The 20519-nt window shown below is 37.2% G+C and overlaps 1 protein-coding gene across 1 annotated transcript in view; it reads right to left on the reverse strand.

Annotated features, from left to right (window-relative positions):
• eipr1 (EARP complex and GARP complex interacting protein 1) overlaps positions 1 to 20519 on the reverse strand; it is a 68145-nt gene that overhangs the window by 9652 nt on the left and 37974 nt on the right. Inside the window, exons 5-6 of the mRNA XM_067454733.1 lie at positions 15008 to 15107; positions 6047 to 6183 (exon numbers count right to left, since the gene is read on the reverse strand). Of these exons, the coding sequence (XP_067310834.1) occupies positions 6047 to 6183; positions 15008 to 15107 (237 nt within the window). The remainder of the gene's footprint in view (positions 1 to 6046; positions 6184 to 15007; positions 15108 to 20519) is intronic.

Below are 20519 nucleotides of genomic sequence, written 5' to 3' on the forward strand. Positions count from 1 at the left end.
GAAGTGACAAATAATAATAATAATAATAATAATAATAATACAAAAAAATTATAATTAAGGTAGTAAAAAATGCTCATCATTAATCATTTTGTATGATTTTTTTTAAGCTATAGCAGCACAGACAAAAAAAATAATTAATATGTTATTGTGTTAATTAATGTTAATAATTGTATTAATTGTCTTATATGTTTCATTCTTTATAAACTTTTCATTTGAATTAGGCCGGGTGCACACTGTGTGATTTTGCCGTCTGAGACAAATTTTGCGAATCCTAAAGATTCCTCTGATCCTAGGCTAAAATCTGACGTCTTTGGTCGTTAGCTTGACATGTTCACCGGCAGCCGATTAATGAGCGCTTAGATTAAATGTGACCTTAGACGAAATTCTGGCAGTGTCAGAAGATTTGGCGCACAATCCTGCAGTGTGACTTCTCCTACGACGACCGGCAAATATCTCCGTTTTTCAAGACAAACTATGACCAAAACGAGAGCTAGAGATTTCTCTGTAGCCAGCATTTCGTGTAATGCAGCTCACCGTCACCGAACGCGTCATTCATTGATGATATAAAACTCTGGATGAGTTTTCTTGTGCGTCCGTCTTTAGCGTGTCTGTCTTTAGCGTGCCTTGACAATCGTACAGTCTGACATTAATGACAACTGAGATCTTACAGTGTGACATGGTTTACAGTGGCGATCATTTTCGTACAGTCTGACAAGGAACATTTGCAAAGGATTTAGAAAAAAATCCAGGACCCATTATATATTTTTTAAATGATAAAATAATAAAATTGATATAATAAAAATAGCCATCTTTTATGTTGGCGTGGTATACTCATAACATTCATATATATATATATATATATATATATATATATATATATATATATATATATATATATATATATATATATATATATATATATTGCCAATTTTTGTACTGCACGTTTAATTATTTTTATTTATTTATTTATTATATGTTTAACTTTTTATTTCAATTTTATTTCATTTTTTCTTAAATTATAAACTAATTTTTAATTTTTGCTTCAGCTGCACAGATAAACGTTAATTTGTTATATTGCATGTTACAGTTCACATCTTAAAAGCAGATGAACTTTTTTCCTTGACTTATATGCAGTATTGCCACATTCAAATCTGTCTCACAGCGAATAATTATTAGAAAAAATACACAAATACAGTTTGACTGACGAGCTGTAATTTCGATTAGTTAAACAGTTTGGTCAGTAATCACAGACAGATTAGTATCTGTAATCTGTAATTTGTTTGCCCCAAAGACTGATTGTTAAATTAGCCCAAATTTCCCTAAACCCTAAATTTCTACCTAAATGAAAAATATCAGATGTTAACATTGGCTTCCATCATGTGCAGTGCACATATTTATTTACGAACCCTTAAAACCTTCACCTGGAATAGAAACAGTTGGAAGACAATGTTCATCACTGTCAAGAGCAAAGCAAATGAATGTACCCTTGGGCATATTTTACATTAATCAGGGGAAAAAAGCATTTCTGCTAAACTTTTGATGAAGCTTTAACACCTTCCTCACTGAGCTGTGAATGAATGTGCTGATCATAAAAACTCAATCTGACTGCTCTCTTTACAAGGGGATAACATTAATTATGTCATTTATGTAGTAGAAATGTGAAATTATTATTTATTTATTTATTTATTGGGGGGGGGGGGGGGGGTGCACCATCCGTCGAATATACTCCCAGGTTTCTACTGATACAAAGCCATATGCTCAATCGCTGAAGTAACCCTTTAAAGGTGCTCCAACTTTGTATTACAACCAGTGTTGCCACAGTTACTTTGAAATAGTTTTACTGATTACTGCTTTAAAAAGTAACTTAGTTACTTTACAGATTACTTGATTTTAAAAGTAACTAAGTAAGATTACAAGTTACTTTATTAGTTACACTCAGCAGTTGCCGACAACACCCCTGCTGCCTCAACATAGAAATGACAACCGTTTTTGCCAACACTCACTTTGTTGGAAGTGCATTTTTAACAGTAACGTCAACAATGTATCTCCTGACATTTTATATTGAAATTAAAAAATATTTCCTGAAAAAAAATATCACAGAGAAAGCAAAAAATTAATTTGTTTATTTTTTTTTACTAAGGAAAATGACTAACATAGTAACTCACATTGACTTGGGTAAATTGCTTTAATCTGATTACTGGTTTAGAAATAGTAACGCGTTAGATTACTCGTTACTGGAAAAAAGTAGTCAGATTACAGTTACTGACATCACTGATTACAACATTGTTTGATATAAAATGCATTATGTATGGAAAACTGACTGATTTCTTATGTTATGACATTCATTAAATAAAAGGCTATAGATTATAGAGAAATTCTTGACTTTTTTGAAAATAACAAAAATATAGTCATCGGCATTGGTTATGTGTACATAGTCTGGAAGGTAATGATGGAACCAATTATCAATTCCTTAAATTAAAAATTAATTTAATTTATAAAACATGTTTATAGAATTAATTACATAATTTTATGCAATTACTTAATCAAACAATTGCATATCTCAATATTTCCTGACTGAGAAACATCCAAAATGTGATTGAAATTGTTCTTCTGTACTGTAAGCGGGCGTTTCGACCAGATCTTATGGCAACAGTCAAAACTGTGCAACCCTAGCTCATGCTTCTGACAGTCTCAAATGATTCTTGATCAGGCCAATGGCATGCAAAGAGTGTTTTCAGACACAGATGTTGCACTAACTGATGCTTAAAATGCAAATGTGTGTGTGAGTGTCTCTTCATTAAAAGCTTTTAAGCATGTGCAAACTCAAGATGCTATGATGCAAGGCCAAATTTTCAGCATCATTACTCCAGTCTTCAGTGTCACATGATCCTTCAGAAATCATTCTATTATGAACATTTGCCACTCAATTATTAATTAAAATTGGTGATCAGTTATTAATATGGTCCTTATTATTATCAATGTTGAAACCAGTTTGGGTTCCTTAAAGCTGCAGTCTGTAACTTTTTTTTTTTTTTTGGTTACAATTATCCAAAATCAGTTTGAGCAAGTACATAATCAGCCAGTGTTCAAAAATATATTCTTAACATAGTCTGATTCACAACGGTAAGCTTGTAATAATGTGTTAAATTGAGTGGTTCTGGTGGATTTCTGCAATAAATTTGAGCTTCTATCATTCGTCTTGGCGTCATTACATCACAAAGTATTTACCCAGTCAAAAGCAAAAGATTAGACTGTAAGGAAATTGAAATCTAAGGAAAAGGAAAATGCGATGCTGATGCTGATGCTAATGCTGATGTTGTTTACATGAAAAATTTGAGAACAAAGTACAACAATAATACTAATCTGCACAGTTTGATGTGATGTGAGCTAAGCAATCGTTCGAGTTCATCACCGTCGGTAGTGCGATTTATTGTGATGCTTTTTTTCTCAGTTGGTCAGAAAAAAAGTGGCAGACATGTTACTTGTTCAGATGATATTATCAGTGAAACTTTTATTTTGGTTTTACTTCCAAGATGTAGAAGTACATTATCCACACGGTATGAAGACTGACAGCCACACACACTCCTCAAAACATTAGATTCATCTGCACTGAGGAGCTGCGGATGCACAAACCACGTAAAGATGATAATTCCACAAATAACTACAATGGCAGGTTTAACTGCAGCTTTAATTATTATTATTTATTTATTTTTTCAGAATTATTTGAATAGAAAGTTTATAAGAACAAAATTTGTTTGAAATATAATCTTTTGTCAATCATAAAGACTTTACTGTCCTTTAAAAAAAAAAAAAAAAAAAATCTTACCCTAAATTTTCAAATGTATCAGTTTCCATAAAATAAAAATTTAAAAATAAAAATGTGAAATAATATTTCACAATATTACAGTTTTTATTGTATTTTTTATTTTAAAAATCCAGCTTTGGTAAGCAGAATATTTCTCTCAAAAACATAAAATACTGTACTGTCCCCAAACTTTTAAATGGTAGTGTATGTGGTAAATCATATGCTATGGTGCTCCAAGGTACTTCGAAAGCCATGTTATAATTTTTGTACAAAAAAAATGTGAAAAGTTTGCAGCTACATTACTGCTGAAAGAACATCAGGCTGAAAGTGTTTCTCAACACTAATAATGCATTGTCAAACATCACACCTTGCAGAAATGTCATTAAGTTTGACAAAGTGATCTGTTCCTCAACTATTGTGCAGTTCAGATTCTCCTGATCCAGCGTGTGTGAGCAGGAAGATAGAATAGCTGTGTGCCGAGTGAAATGAATGTTCATGCGAGCTCTGCTGGAGGAATAATAATCACAGAGCTATTGATCCCGAGATAACAGTCAGACCTGATGAGCTGAGATGAAATGAGATGAGAGAGAGAGAGAGAGAGAGAGAGAGAGAGAGAGAGAGAGAGAGAGAGAGAGAGCAGCAGCAGAGAAGAAAAATGAAGACGAGAAGATGAAGACTGAGATGCACTGAACAAAGTTTTTGCTGAGGTACAAAAGAACTAAACAAAACAAAAACAAAAACATGCAAAATGCCTAAAGTAGACAGAAAGACGAGTGGAAGACTTGAAACCAACGCGGCGCATTATTCAATGTGTTGACGTAATTTCCCCTGAAACGGCTCCAGCTGTTAGCAGCTCCTCCCCTTTTTTGAAACGTTACATTTTTCGTTAATATACAGTTTGACTAGAGCTGTTCTGTTTGGCCAGTTTCCTCTAACACTGTTTATCATCATAATCTCCTCCATATCGCTTTGAAATGCAGCATTCTGTGCAGAATTCAAATGGGTCGATATGTTTGTTGTCAGCGCCGACTCGCGCATCTGATCCGCGCTGCGCTCTCGTGTCTGTAGTCTAAATTTAGAGCCGTTGGGGTGTGTGCGCTGCTGCGGTGTGTGAAACAGACTTCATTCGCCTCAAATGAAAGCACATTTACACTGAATCATTTCCTATCACATATATAGTGTGCTGTGTGCCTTTCACCATGTAGAAATTAGTAAATGTGTGTTAACAACTGACCGATTTCAACCGCAGCTTCAGCAGTGTAGGGGGCGGGCTTTAGAGTCTAGAGAGAATTTGATTGGACAGAAGAAGATTTGACAAGAAGGTGAAGTCTGCGATGATGTCACAAAAATCTGAGATTCGTTTAAAGTGAGAGACTGTAAATTTTGAATGCTTATATTTACTTAATGCACATTTTGTCATTGTTTTGAACATACCAGCTTATTCATAACTTTAAGACTAACACAGTCATACTAAATGATAAAAAAACTTCAATTTTGATTTCAGTGGACCTTTAAAGGGGTCCTTATAATGCCCCTTTTTACAAGATGAAAAATAAGTCTTTCATGTGCCCAGACTGTGCATGTGAAGTTTTAGCTCAAAATACCCCCCATATCTATCCTGGAATGCTGAAAAAAAAGGTGTTTGGGGGGTGCTTAAATTTGTATTCCTCGGTCTATATATCACATAATTGAGGTCGCTTTTATTCGGCTTTAATTGAGGTCAAACTTTCCCTCCCTCTTCAGCTCATCTCTTCTGTGATGAAGAGGGTGGGGCAACCTGTCACTTACACGAGATCCACCACAACCATCCAATCAATTCCCCAAACATAAAATCAAGCCCCGCCTTGGATTTGTTCTTGTTCCAGAAGACATTTACTCAGATATACGTCACAATAGGGAAGAAAAGGCGAGTGCAACTTCCATTTCATGTAACTTTAAACTGTTGGAAATATACATTATAGTTTTTAGATCTATGACTGATAGGACGTTCTGGGTCAATGCAAAAGACCGCCTCCCATTAGCAGTTTCTTTAACCCATTTGCCATTGCAAACTTCATTTACATAGAGCCGCTTTCAGCTGTTGTTAACAAAAACATATTCTTATTCAGTCTGCTACAATAGCTAATGTGTGTGCGGTTGGAGTATTTGGTCTGGCGATTGGGATTTTGGAACAAGTCAACCTAAGCCCTAGTTTGTACAATAAAAGTTTGAGATAATATAAAAAAGTAGAGTTTGTCTTACCTCATGCTCCGCAGGTCCCAGCCCCGGATGGCCGTGTCATTGGCTGTGGCCAGCTGGGTGCTGTTGTGATGTGGGCTCCACTTTCCTGCGGTGAACTTCAGCTGCCCTTTGCCTTCCAGGGTGGCACTGCTCGAGATCTGTGGGAGGAGAATCGATCCACACGCATTTCAATCAATGGCTGCATATTCACCAGAAATCTTGTGCCCTGTTTTTACTGGGAGTTCAATGCAAAAGCCTTGGAAAGACCTTGTTGGCTTTCTGGATCGTTCAGAATGTAGGCTGTCTCCAAAACTTCAGAGAAAACGAAAACATCTCTGACTACGATTGGTGTTTTGGGTGGAGGGTTTAGACTAGTTGGTTTTGAGTTATTTACTGTGTTAATTTAACTGAATGCAACAGCTCGTCCATGTTGTTATCACTGTTATATAGCTGTCATATGGTTTAGAGTTCATATTTTTTCTAAATTACAATTTTTGATCATCACCAAGTTTGAGATTTGTGTGTTCTGGTAGTATATGTGTATATGGTAGAATTTGTATCATGATTTAAGAGGCAAATACTGTCCATCAAACATTCAGATGAAAAAACAATGATTGCTGCTTTTGATTGCTAAATGTTCAACATTATGTTGCATTAACTCAAAAGACAACCTGCTACTCATTAGATGAACAAAAGTACTTAAATTGACTCTAACTGGAACTAATTAGTTGAGATAACTTAAAATACTGAATGTGTTAGGTTGACTTTAATAAAAAAAAAGTTATTTCAATAAATTAGATGAAATAATGCACACTGATGGCTTTAAAAAAGCGATTAACAACCTTGTTGCTCACAGTTCAGTCTTTTTATCAATTCTCATATGGAGCAAATGCGGCTCACTGAAAAAATGTGCACATGGCGACATTTCTCTGTTTTTTGTTTTTTTAGCCTTTCATGACACTTTTCAACGTGAAATGTCCAGTGTACAATGTACAATTGTGAATTTGGCAACATTTTATTATGTTGGTTGTTGTGGGTATTGCAGATGTTTACTTCATCAGAAAAGTCAAAGCAAATCATGCAGCTGTTACAGGGTTAATTTACCCAAAAATATAAATTCTCTCAATAATTCCTCACCCTCATGTCGTTCCAAGCCCATAAGACCTTCGTTCATCTTCAGAACACAAACGAAGATATTTTTGATGAAATCCAAGAGCACCCTGACCCTCCATAGACAGCAGTTTAATGAAAATTTTGGTTAAAATATCCGTCAAAATCCATGCTGTGACTCCAGTGGTTCCACCTTAATGTTATGAAGTGACGAGAATACTTTTTGTTCGCAAAAACAAAAGTATCGACTTTATTCTCCTACGCATGGATGTGATCATGTGATCGTGCTCGGCCAATAGTGAGCCGGCGTTCTGCTGTAGAGCCCAGAAGTGCTGCACTATATGAATTGCCCTACAGAGTGAACAGCATAAGAGAGTATCAGGGAAGAGAAGAGACTGTTGAATAAAGTCATTACTTTAGTTTGTTTGTGCACACAAAGCATATTCTCGTCTCTTAAAGGGTTAGTTCACCCAAAAATAAAATTGATGTCATTAATTCCTCTCTCTCGCCTCGTTCCAAACCCGCAAGACCTCCGTTCATCTTCAGACACAGTTTAAGATATTTTATATATTTAGTCTGAGAGCGTATGCAAGTGTATGCACACTATACTGTCCATGTCCAGAAAGGGAATAACAACATCATCACAGTAGTCCATGAGACATCAGTGGGTTAATTAGAGTCTCTTGAAGCATCGAAAATACATTTTGGTCCAAAAATAACGGTCAGGTCGGAAATAAAGATTCAAACGGTCATGAATCAGTGTATTGATTCATGATTCAGATTGCCAATGTCACGTGATTTCAGCAGTTTGACACGCGATCCGAATCATGAATCAATCTGCTGATTCATGACCTTTTGAATCTTGATTTAAGGTTTGAAAACAGGCGCGGAAGAGAAGACAATGCTAAATAAAGTCGTAGCTTTTGTTATTTTGGGACCAAAATGTATTTTCAATGGTTCAAGAGATTCTAATTAACCCACTGATGTCCCATATGGACTACTTTGACGATGTTTTTATTCCCTTTCTGGACATGGACAGTACCGTACCCAGTACGGACAGTACTGTACCAAGAACGATCTTCCGTCCTCCATACGCACGACAGAATCACTCGCTGCATTCAAAAGACAGGTAAAAACTCATCTCTTCCATGAGCACTTAATCTTACATAAAAAAATAAATAAAAAAAAAACTCTTTCCTCCCCTATTTCTCCTTTCTTCTTCTTCCCTTTTTGGGTTTTTGCTACTCTGAGTAGTATACAAATCTTGGTATTTGGGGCACTTTTTGTGTTTTGTTGCCTCTTCTTGACGGATCGTTTCCTGTTCTCCTGAGTTGTAAGTCGCTTTGGATAAAAGCGTCTGCTAAATGCATAAATGTAAATGGACAGTATAGTGTGCATACACTTGCATACGCTCTCAGACTAAATATAAAATATCTTAAACTGTGTCTGAAGATGAACGGAGGTCTTACGGGTGTGGAACGAGACGAGAGAGAGGAATTAATGACAGAAATTTCATTTTTGGGCAAACTAACCCTTTAAAAGTGTTTTGAAGTCATAGTATCGCACACAAGTGTTTATTAATCGATAATCTCCCCATAAAATCATACATTTCAGCTGGAAACTGCAGTGAAGTGCATGTATAATACATTTGTATTTTGGAGTTTTGCAATATTATAGGCAGAGGTACATTATAAGACGAGAGTTAAGATAAAACCATAATTTACTCTACGCAAGTATGAATCATATGATGATTTAAAACTGGTCCTTTATCTAATAAATAATCAAAGAGCATGAATGCTTTGTTATCTGTGCTCAGTTGTGAATGCTGTAAGAGAAGCAGATTTTTCCGCTTATTTTGTTCAGGCTGTCGCTCATTGACCACAGGAAAAACAGACTCAATATTCCAGCACCAGCAGCAGCCTGAGCTACTGAACAATAAGACAACTGAACAATTGATCCATTTTTTTGGTAGTCTGCCTACCTTGACAGCGTTTTTAACACACTCAATGTGAATGCCAAACATTAGGGAGCTCCATTATTTGTATTATAATTATGCTACTTTCTAAACTGATCTATTTTGGTGAAATTGTAATGCAGCTTTACAGGTGTCCTTTGCTAAGAAGAAACCCTGAATGCATTTAAACAAGCTCAGTAAAAAATTCAGAGCGAAATCCTAAATACAAATATATTAGTATTGTTTAAATCAATGCCAAAAAACACCTATGACAACAGCTCAATCAAATTAAATGGGGATATTTTATCAAATATATATTTAGGGCTATTATTCTATAATTGAGCATCATGCTAAGATCAAATCAAAAATGTATTTTGTAACCAGTACAAATATCAAAACAAAATCAAGATACATTTACTGCAAAATTACATGATATTACTTTAAGTCTTGTTTTCTGGAAAATGTTTCAAAATGAAGTGAGTTTATGTATAACACAAGAAAAAATATCTGTAATTAGGTTAAGAAAAATAATCTGAGAGTAATCGGTTACCATATTGGCCTTCACGTCAATAATTTTCCCCTTTTTTAAATATGGCCGTAAGTGTGCAAATGTTAAGTGACGTAAATAGTTAGAAGATATCACTGTGCTTGTCTTTCGATACATGATCTTGGGTTTAGCAGGTGGACATGTGTCAGAGTAGGATGTCGCTTCATAAAATTACTTTTCTTAGGTCTTACGGATGTCAGATGGCATAAGGGTAAGTAATTAATGACAGAATTAGCAAATTAGCATGAGAGCGTTGTAATCCCATAAAAGCGTTGATGGGAGTGGACAGTTCAGCACGTGATCTACTGACGACACACACACATTAATGAACACAAACACAGCCGGATCATTTCCATAATGACCAACAGATCACAAACCTTAGTAAAACACCTCGCATGTTTGATTTAATACTCTCCTCACATAAATACTGCGTCTGAAAAGGAAACTCCTACAAATGCATATGCAATAAGATCAGCCGCAAACATAACCCTGTCCACACCTTTTCAGCGCCTTTCTTACTATATTAAAACAAAATATCCTGGCTCTTCAAAGCTTTATAATGCAGTGAATGGTACATGAGATTTTGAAGCCCAAAAATAAGCTTATCCATCCATCATAAAAGTGCTCCATATGGCATAATAAAGGCCTTCTGAAGCGAAGCCATGCATTTGTGCAAGAAAAATATCCACATTTATAACTTTACAAACTATAATGACTGGCTTCTGGTAACTCTGGTTTCAATATAACTCTGATTGTGCTGAAAGAAGAAAGTCATACACACCTAGGACGGCTTGAGGGTGAGTAAATGATGGGATAATTTTCAGTTTTGGGTGAACTATCCGTTTTGTTTGCAGTGTAGAAAAAAATAAACACACTAAATAGACACACTACTTGATCTCATATTTTATAATATTTCTTATATTTTATGTTTATACTGCTGGTTATTTTCTCAACCCAATTTATCTGAGAAAGCTTCTTCCTTTGGAGAAAACGCCCCAGATACATGTAGACGTGAGCTCGGTGGCCGCTTCTCGCTTTGTGGGATTCAGTGATATCGAAATAAAAACACTGGCAGACGCAGCGTGGTGATAAACACATCAACCTGAGCTATTCTGAAGAACAGAGGGATGAGCGGATGGGGGAGGCTGACGAGTGTGAGTGTGTGTGTGTGTGTGTGTGTGTGTGTGTGTGTGTGTGTGTGTGTGTGTGTGAGTGTGTGTGTGTGTGTGTGTTGCGAGGATGGGGGCGGCATGAGGGAAGATTTGCATGAGGCAGATTAGCATTCTTCACGACACCGCTGGAATCTAGCTGTGCCGAGAGCTTTCCGAGCATCCTCGCTCTCTCTTTCTCTTTCTTTTTCTGCCTTCCCCTCGTTTCTCTCTCTCTCTCTCTCTCGTTTTAATGGGCGCGCTGCACTCAGCAGGCCTTGCCACTCTATAACCTCCCCTCGCTTTGCATGCAAAGCTGACATTAGTGGGACCTCATGGAGCGGCTCAGTGTGATGTCAACGGCGGGCCTTTCTCCAGCCTCCGTTGGGAGCGAGAGTGTTTTCGCACGTGACGGCTCATCAAATGTCGAGTCAAGGTTATGTTCGCCAAGGCCTGTGACACCGCAGTCTGTGAGTGCATTAATTAGTAACGACTGCAGCTGATTATTAATGAACATTAGGTGCAAAGACGTTTCTTACTCAGTGAATCTCCTAGACTATCAGGTTTTTAGAGTCTATGATATCCGATCGGATGCGAAAACACGGATAGAATTGTGGAATACTGTCATAAAAATGGAATGTCAAGGAGTTTGGCAAAATTTGGATGAACCAAGTGTATGGGAATATTGAACTGCATGAAGACTATTGCTATTGTTTAACTTGGTGACAGAAATAAATTACTACTGTACAGTAGAATGCACTCCTTAAAACAAAAAAACATTATTTTTAAGGAACATCACACGATTTTTCCTCAATGTTTTAATTGAAAGAGTCAACCTCTGTTGTGCAGCACTTTGTTTGCCCTCAAAATTAATGAAAATATTCAATTTAATTTAATTTGATTACATTTTAAAAGATTAATTAAAAACTTATATGCATAAATTTGATTACTACTGGTTTTGGTATTAAATCATAAAACACAAATCAGAATATAAAATGTAACATTTTATAATATTTTTTAACTATTGTAGTAAAAATGTTAATTATTAAATGGTTGAAGATTGATTAAGACATCCATTTTAATTATTTGAATTAAACTTTAAAAATGTAATCCAGAAAAATGGAAATGGAAATAATGAAATTTTGGAAAAAAATTAAATGATATATGTAAATGTAAATTAAATTAAATAAAATTTGAAAAATTAAACATTTTTTTCCTAATTTTTAAATTTTCATGTTTAAAGGGTTAGTTCACCCAAAAATGAAAATTATTTCATTAATTCCTCACCCTCATGTCGTTGGACACCCGCGAGACCTTCGTTCATCTTCAGAACACAAATGAAGATATTTTAGTTGAAAGCTGAGAAAGGCTTCAGAAAGGCCTCCATTGGCATTCAGTTCATTGCCACTCACAAGACCCATAAAGGCACTAAACACATCGATACAAAGCCCATCTCACTACAGTGGCTGTACAATAATGTTACAATGAGACGAGAATAGTTATTGTGCTCACAAAAATCAAAATAACGACTTTATCCACCGAGTTATTGAAGTGAACTCAACGCATGCGTGAGAATATGACGCAGCTCCGCCGTTCGGATACATGACCCGGAAGAGGAGCGCCGCTATCACGTGAGTTCACGCCCGAGACCTACACGGAAGACAATAACTTGGCGGATAAAGTCATTATTTTGTTTTTTTTTGCGCACAATAACTATTCTCCTCGCATTGTAACATTATTGTACAGCCACTGTAGTGAGATGGGCTTTGTATCGATGTGTTTAGTGCCTTTATGGGTCTTGTGAGTGGGAATGTACTGAATGCCAATGGAGGCCTTTCTGAAGCCTTTCTCAGCTTTCAACAAAAATATCTTCATTTGTGTTCTGAAGATGAACGAAGGTCTCGCGGGTGTCCAACGACATGAGGTGGAGTAATTAATGAAATCATTTTCATTTTTGGGTGAACTAACCCTTTACATTTATGTACTAAAACAACAAAAAAAACAAAAAAACAATTAATAAAAAATAGAAATACACACACATACACACATACACACTAGTGGTGGGCCGTTATTGCCGTTAACGTGCTGTGTTAACGTGAGACTCTTAAAAAAATAACGCTGTTAATCTATTCTCAAAGTTGGGTTGGGAGCAGGTCAGCGTTTCCCAACCGGGGTGCCGTCTGACGAGAGCAGGGGAGCCGTGTAAAAGGTGCCGGCACGCACTTGCACTGCGGTTCATCTCACATCTGATGACGCATCTTTACTATGGGTTGTATCCATAGACTGTAAAAAAAGGATGTAACTTTAAACAATGCTTTATGTATGTTTCTGTCGATGGATACACGTGCTGGCTCCTCAGTTGCCAACTCTCACGCATTTGGCGATAGACACGCTTTCAGGCTCTGTGTCACGCTCTCACTCCGCCCAGCTTAATCTCACGCCAAACTGCCAAACCTGCTTTTGATATTAAACAAAGCTAGGCCTACAGCTTTTTAAAAAAATGATTTATTATTAAGTTTTAATGCGAAATTCAAACAATAAATAGTGTTTTAGCGCTAAAGTTAAAGCCAGAAGCGTTGATAAGCGAGTTGCAACATGCTCTCATCTCCCGGCGGCACGCGGTCACGTGGCTCATGGAGCGCTCAATACTTCTAGCGCTGTGTCAATGCATTTGAATGGCTTAAGCGGATACACAACAGTTTCACAATACAGATGTTTGCAGCAAGTTTTAGTAAACAGTACATCTTGTGCATTGATTATTAAGTCAGCCATATTTACAGATCGCTTTATTATGGAGAGTGATAGAGATGCAACATTGACATTAATGTTATTCTTGTATTTAGCCCTCAGGTATTCCTTACTAGTTAGTCAGTCAAACTAATACTCATTGGTGGTCAAATGTGACCACATAGTAACTATTTTTCAATTAAATTAGTGTTCTATATTTTAGTTCAATGATATTTATTGAATATTTTGAAGAGATCTTTTTGTACTAAATACTATTTGTGCAATAATTATTGTTAATTAATGACCACTTAAAATATATTTCTTCTAATTTCTTCTAAGTCTTTTTTTTCATGAACATTATTTTAGAGGTGAACTGTCCCTTTAAGGACAAGCGGTTCACTATAGGCTGCTGCTGTCAATTGAAGACCAGCTCGCATCTCATAAATAGAGGCACGCAATTTTACTTTCACTTTAGACATAACCGACTGTGTTTATATGTTAACCTTGTGTGTGTTTGACAGCGCAGTAAGACTGTCCAGTAATGTGTGTATTTGACAGACGTTTAGTGCGCGCGCTCAATGCAAAACAGTGCATGCACGCGAATCAAATGTTTAACCAGCAAGGCTTTAAAACGCGGCTAACACCGCCTAACGTTAGTGCATATGACTCGATATTTGCTCATATCAGCGTGTAGACTCACAGGCACACTCAAACAGAGCCGAAATAAACTGAGAGAAATATTTCAAACGGAGAGAAATGGAAATAATTCATTAAATACAAAACCAAAAACCGCAATTCACCAGCACGTATTGAACAGTGAATGCCGTACCGAACGGTTCAATATTATATTGAGTATTGTGACATTCCTAATATATATATATATACACACACACACACACACACACACACACACACACACACACACACACACACACACACACACACACACGCACATACATATTGCTAAAACGCTAACTAAAATTAAACTGAACATGGAAAATGTAAAATATTAAAAATATTATTATAAAATATAATAGTATCTCAATGCAAAAAAAAACAAAAAAACACTGGTCAATGGCTGGTCTGTGCTCATAATTTAAATTAATAGTTTTTGAATGAAAATTCTGTGATTTACCAACTCAAAATGTATACTTCCAAACCAAAATCTGCTATTTTATATTGTAATTAAAAACATTTTTTTAATGGTTTTAGAGCTATCATAATCATCAAATGTTTGCCGTCCGGACGTCTTACAGCGTGTGATTTCCAGAGCTTGACTGCCCCTGGACATATGCTTTCATTTTAAGAAAAAACAATTAACATTCTTCAAAATATGTGTGTTTCACAGAAGAAAGAAAGTCACAGAGATGCAAACTGTAAAATAATTCCACTGTTACGGAACTGATGACTTCTATTGATATGCAGTGCAGTGTCGCAGCTGCAGCCCTGAGAGAAGGGCTGTGAAACACGGCAATTATGAAAATAATGAATCTCACCGTGGCCTTGCTGGAGCTCTCCTGAAGGTCCCAGAGCAGCACGTGGTTTTCCGCCAGAGATATCACACGCTTTCCATCACCCATGGGCTCCCATAATACACTGCAGGAAACATGAGAGAGGACATTGACTGATCACAAATTCAAAACCATTTCATTAAAGTCAGTGTTGAATACAATGTTTGAATGCTGCTCTTTGCATGAGTATGAAGAATGATCTGATGATGAGCAATTAACCAAACTACAGTCTCCATATCTATTATCATTAGCTATCCAGACATCAGATGCAGGAGATCGAGACACCGCAGAAAACATCTGTGTGAGAGAAAACAATTGGCAAAGAAAAGTTCAAATGTCATCCGCAATCAGAGTATTTAATATGGATATAAATCACTAAGATTGGATCTTATAGATTATAGATATGGACTATAATAAGCCTTTCTGATGTACGAGTCATATTTTTACATACAAAGCTTTCTTATTCTTTCTACAAAACAGTACCAATATATTATGATGTTGTTTTGATCAAATAAATCTCATTATGCAACAAAACATTCACTAGATAACAATTTAGCAAATTTATCGACAATGTATTAAATCACACGCGCACACACACACACACACACACACACACACACACACACACACACACACACACACACACACACACTGAACAAAATTATAAACGTAACCCTTTTTTTTGCCCCCATCTTCTTGAGCTGAACTCAAAGATCTAAGAATTTTTCTATGTACACAAATTTCTCTAAAATATTAGAGAATATTAGAAATATCTGAAAACCAGTCAGTATCTGGTGTGACCACCGTTTGCCTCACGCTGCGCAACACATCTCCTTTGCATAGAGTTGATCAGGTGAAGGTGTTGATGCAAGAACTGGGATGTTTTCAGCTTCCAGGAATTGTGTACAGATCCTTGCAAAATGGGGCCGTGCATTATCATGCTGCAACAATCGGTTTGCACTAAACTCGGTTGATGTTGGTAGAGGTGTTAGTGAGGCCAGTAGGGGGCGATGGGGACGCTATACTGTAACAACCACCATCCTTCGGATGAGACATTAAAGGGGGGGGTGAAATGCTGTTTCATGCATACTGAGCTTTTTACACCTTTAAAGACTTGGATTCCCATCCTAAACATAGACAAAGTTTCAAAAACTAATGTTGGACGTTTGATGGAGTATTTCTGTGTTAAAAATACTCCTTCCGGTTTCTCACAAGTTTCGGCGAGTTTTTTTCGAGTATGGGTCTACTTGACGTTAAATAGAGCGGAAGGTCCTTGTATGGGCCGTACGGGCTCTTCTCCCGGAAGGGTGCGCGCGCGCGTGACTAGAGGGAGAGAGAGGAAATGCACGCTGTAAACAGTCTCTCAGGTGCAGATCCAGTCGTCCGTGAACACTTATGACGCGCCGTGCTCCACTTTATTCCTATGGGTGACGTCGAGCGACTTCAACGCTTCAGCACAGCATTCCGGGAAGGCAGCGCTTCATTTGAACCGATTTGAACGCAGAAATGACGGGAAGCTTCACATCACGCTACAGTCGCGTCGCAAAGTGGATTTCCACGGTCACTGCTGTCACAGGACTTCACCAAATCATACCAAAGAAGTGTGTTTTTGACAGAGCGGTCCTGCTTTGGAAGATGCCGGTGAGTAAATCAACTTCAAATGTCTCTGCTATTGGCTACCGTCGCATGAGTAAACATCAGTAAACGATACGATCGCGTGCTTCGTCATTCAAATGCTCTAACGGTTACTCCATTGTTGTTCTGTATAACGTTACACTATTCTGACTCTGACGTGCAAAACCGTTTTGCTTGCTACCTCTAAGGTCTAGTCACATACAATAGTCCATAAACCGAATCATGTCCTCATAAACTGCACACAAAGGCCCCTAAATACAGTCCATACCACAGAGACGGACATCCTGATGTTGCCGTTTCTCCTGTTCAATTTATTTCAGCCTCAGATTTGATTGTGGATCATTATCTGTATTAGCTGAGATAGATGGGTTTCTCCACGCTTGAGGACGTCACCGCTTTGCGCGCTCATCATTCTTTAGCTCCGCCCACACGATACGCCTCCAGGCGCTCGGTTTTTTCCGGAAAGACTCGGTACAGCCCATATTTCTTTTATAAATATGATAAAACTAAAGACTTTTCGGAGATATGAAGGATGCAATACTACTCTATAGGTACTCAAGATTGACATGAGATTGACTGAAACTGAGTGTTTCACCCCCCCTTTAAACTGAGGTTCTGACTATCTGTGTTCAATACAAATCCCTTCATGGCCTCCTAAACATCCCCCTCTCCTGATTGGCTCCATCACTCTGTCTCCTCTCCACCAATCAGCTGGTGTGTGGAAGGGGTTCATGCGCAATATGGCTACCGTCGCATCATCCAGATGGTGCTGCACATTGGTGGTGGTTGAGGAGATTCCCCTTCCCACATGTAAAGCTCTTTGAGTACCCATAAAAAGCGCTTTATAAATGTAACAAATTCTTTTTTTTATTATTATTATTATTACAGTGACTACTGTCGTAAAATATGTTGAATTTTAAACCTAAATTTGTCGTCCAACAACAGATATTTTACCTAAATGAATGCATCATTTTTGTGCTGAATATTAAAGGTGCACTATGTAGTATTTTTGCAGTAAAATATCCAAAAACCACTAGGCCAATGTTATATATTTTGTTCAGTTGAGTTCTTACAATACCCCAAATGTTTCCAACTATTTGTAAATTGTGAGAAAATGGCTATTTTAACTAAGGAGCCGAGACGTCTGAGGGAGTCGCCTGTCAATGGCGTCATATCTGCGTTTCCCTCGGTTTCTGGTTTTATTCTGCAGAAGCGCTTTACTCTTAGCAGTGTGAACAAGTCAGCAGCCGCTGAGCGAACGCACAGAGTAACGTCATAACATCATTTTCAACAGATGTATCTAATATGATAAACAGAGCTGCGTTACCTCATACTCATGACCGGAAAAGCGGAAATAGCCCGGCAACTGTGTCCCGTCATAATAAAAGTCACACTGCCCGCGAGGCGTGTGTTGTTCATCTCATTATCAATCGCTCCAGCGGCCGTGCTCAGCTCCTCAACACTCGCTCCTGATCTGCTTTATACTACAGTAACGTTAATAACCGCATTCATGAACGTGATTTCTGCCCGAGTCCTATCCCGATTATTTTCCACCAGCTGTGAGGTGAAGACCACATGTCCCAAGATTGTGCTCAAACTTGGCGTCATCAAAATATGCCTTTGTTTTAAATAGGTGCCCTCTAGCGGGCTGAAAAATTACAGCTTGAAGCTTAAAATACAAAATGTAATTATACAGACAGTTTTCACTCCACTATTTTTAGATGCATTTTGTCCATAGAGCTGTGTTATTCAGTGCTGTAACTTGGCGAGACTCGTGGAAGTTTTCTGGGCAGACCCGACTAATCGATAAAGAGAATTGTTGAATCGAATTTCATTATCAATTATTATCGATTCGTCGTTGCAGCCCTAAAATAGACATCAAATATATTCAATAATGAAACAACAAAAACACAAAAAACTTACAATAAACAACACTTTTCAACTAAATATGCAAGACAAGACACACAATGCTACTGAAAAAATTGTTAGTAGCCCCACTATTTTTAGCACTACTGCACTATACACTGTAAAACATTATTATTATTATTATTATTTTTGGTTTAACTTAAAAAAGTAAGTAACCTGGTTGCCTTAAAATGTTGAGTTTATTGAAATAAAAAATTTGAGTTGATACAATGAAGGAAATGTGTTTAATAAAGAAACTCAAACTATTATTGTAAATGAACCACATAAAAAAATTGATAAATCATGAAAATAGCACTTCAAAAATACACAGTTTCACTGCGTCATCAGATATAAAACACACACAATTACCCAATATGCTTACAAAATCTTTTAATTATATTTTAATAATGGTTGTCGAATTTAAAAAAAATGTTCCTTGTACTAGCTCAAAATTTTAATTTCAATGAACTCAAAATTTTAAGACAACCAGGTAACTTTTTTTCTAAATATTTTTTTACAGTGTATATATATATATATAAACTAACCAGAAAGAAGTGTATATATGATGCTTGAGTAAATGGTTTGATCTGAGGGAAGAATGCAAAGTAGGAGGAGAGGTGTTGCGAGGGAGCCCATGTGTAACAAATGTCCACAATATAAAGGTGTGCGAGCACTGCCTGGCCTCCGAACATCGCACAGCTTACTCCATCATTACTGAAAGTATTGACTGACCTATATAACACAGTTTGCTTTCGTTTCTTCTCAGGCTTCAATTGATCTAGCAGCAGTGGCTCTGATAACCCATCACACAGCCATTAGCCTGTCTCACGCTGCCATCACTGTGAGCTCAGCACGTCCTGTGCACAAATTCTCACAAATGCTCCATTGGCCACAAAGTGCTCAATGGGCATTGATTAAGAGGCGTCCACCAGCTTTCACAATGAAGCAATTCTATTCTGAGACGGAAAAAAGAAACAAAACCTTAAATCACGAGGTGACAACGAGTGTTTTTGGGGGACACATTTTTCATTGATATTTCGTCTATTTTCTTCAGAGAAGCATAAATTGGAATGTTTTCAAAACAGGCACATTTGTATTTGAGAAAGAGAACAGAAAAAGTGTGTGAAAGGCCTAAACGCTGCACTTTAACACTAGTCTCATATGATCAGAATCTTGACTATTTGATCGACATGTTCAACAACAACGACAATAGATTATATATTTCGGGGCATGTATGCGCAAATTTTGTCTTTGGCTGACTAAGCCAACACCAAGGTGTTGCTGTGTTCAACAAAAGCAATCTGTGAGAATGAAGGAAATGAGGAAGCAAGACGTGTCATTCATCTTAAACAACCGATATAACAACAGCAAACATATTAGGAGTCCCTAATTACACACAAAAGAAACAAAACTTTCTAGCCTGGATGCCAGATGAACTTAGCCCCGCCTAGAACATTTGAGGTCGGGAAGTTCGGTCAAGACTTGATCGGTTGTGGAGCAACTATGATCGAACCAGAGTTGTTCAACCAATCAGATTATCAGGGCGGGCTTTAAACGATGACGGACAGATGATCAACAGTAACGTAATCATCCACGACACCAAAGGCGCTTGGGTTGAATTCGTTCTAATCCTAAACGGAGACCTTGTTCGTATATGCATTCACCTTCACTATTTCTCTCAGAAATTATGACTGTGTGTCGCGTCACAGACAAGTGAAAAGGGTGCGAGGACTCAAGTGCAGAAAATGATCATTTATTATAAAATAAAACAAACTCAAAACAACAACCCACGAGGGGGAAAACGTAACTAGAAAACACATAAACTGAAACTGAACACATACCACAAGGAAGTCACAGGGGAACAGAAGACGCAGACATTACACAAGGATCCAACACAGACTGACAAACACAAGGAGCTTATAAAGGGAAGAAATCAAGAGGGAACAGGTGGGAGAAA

This window comes from Pseudorasbora parva, chromosome 10, assembly GCF_024679245.1.
Source record: "Pseudorasbora parva isolate DD20220531a chromosome 10, ASM2467924v1, whole genome shotgun sequence".
Classification (NCBI taxonomy): domain Eukaryota; kingdom Metazoa; phylum Chordata; class Actinopteri; order Cypriniformes; family Gobionidae; genus Pseudorasbora; species Pseudorasbora parva.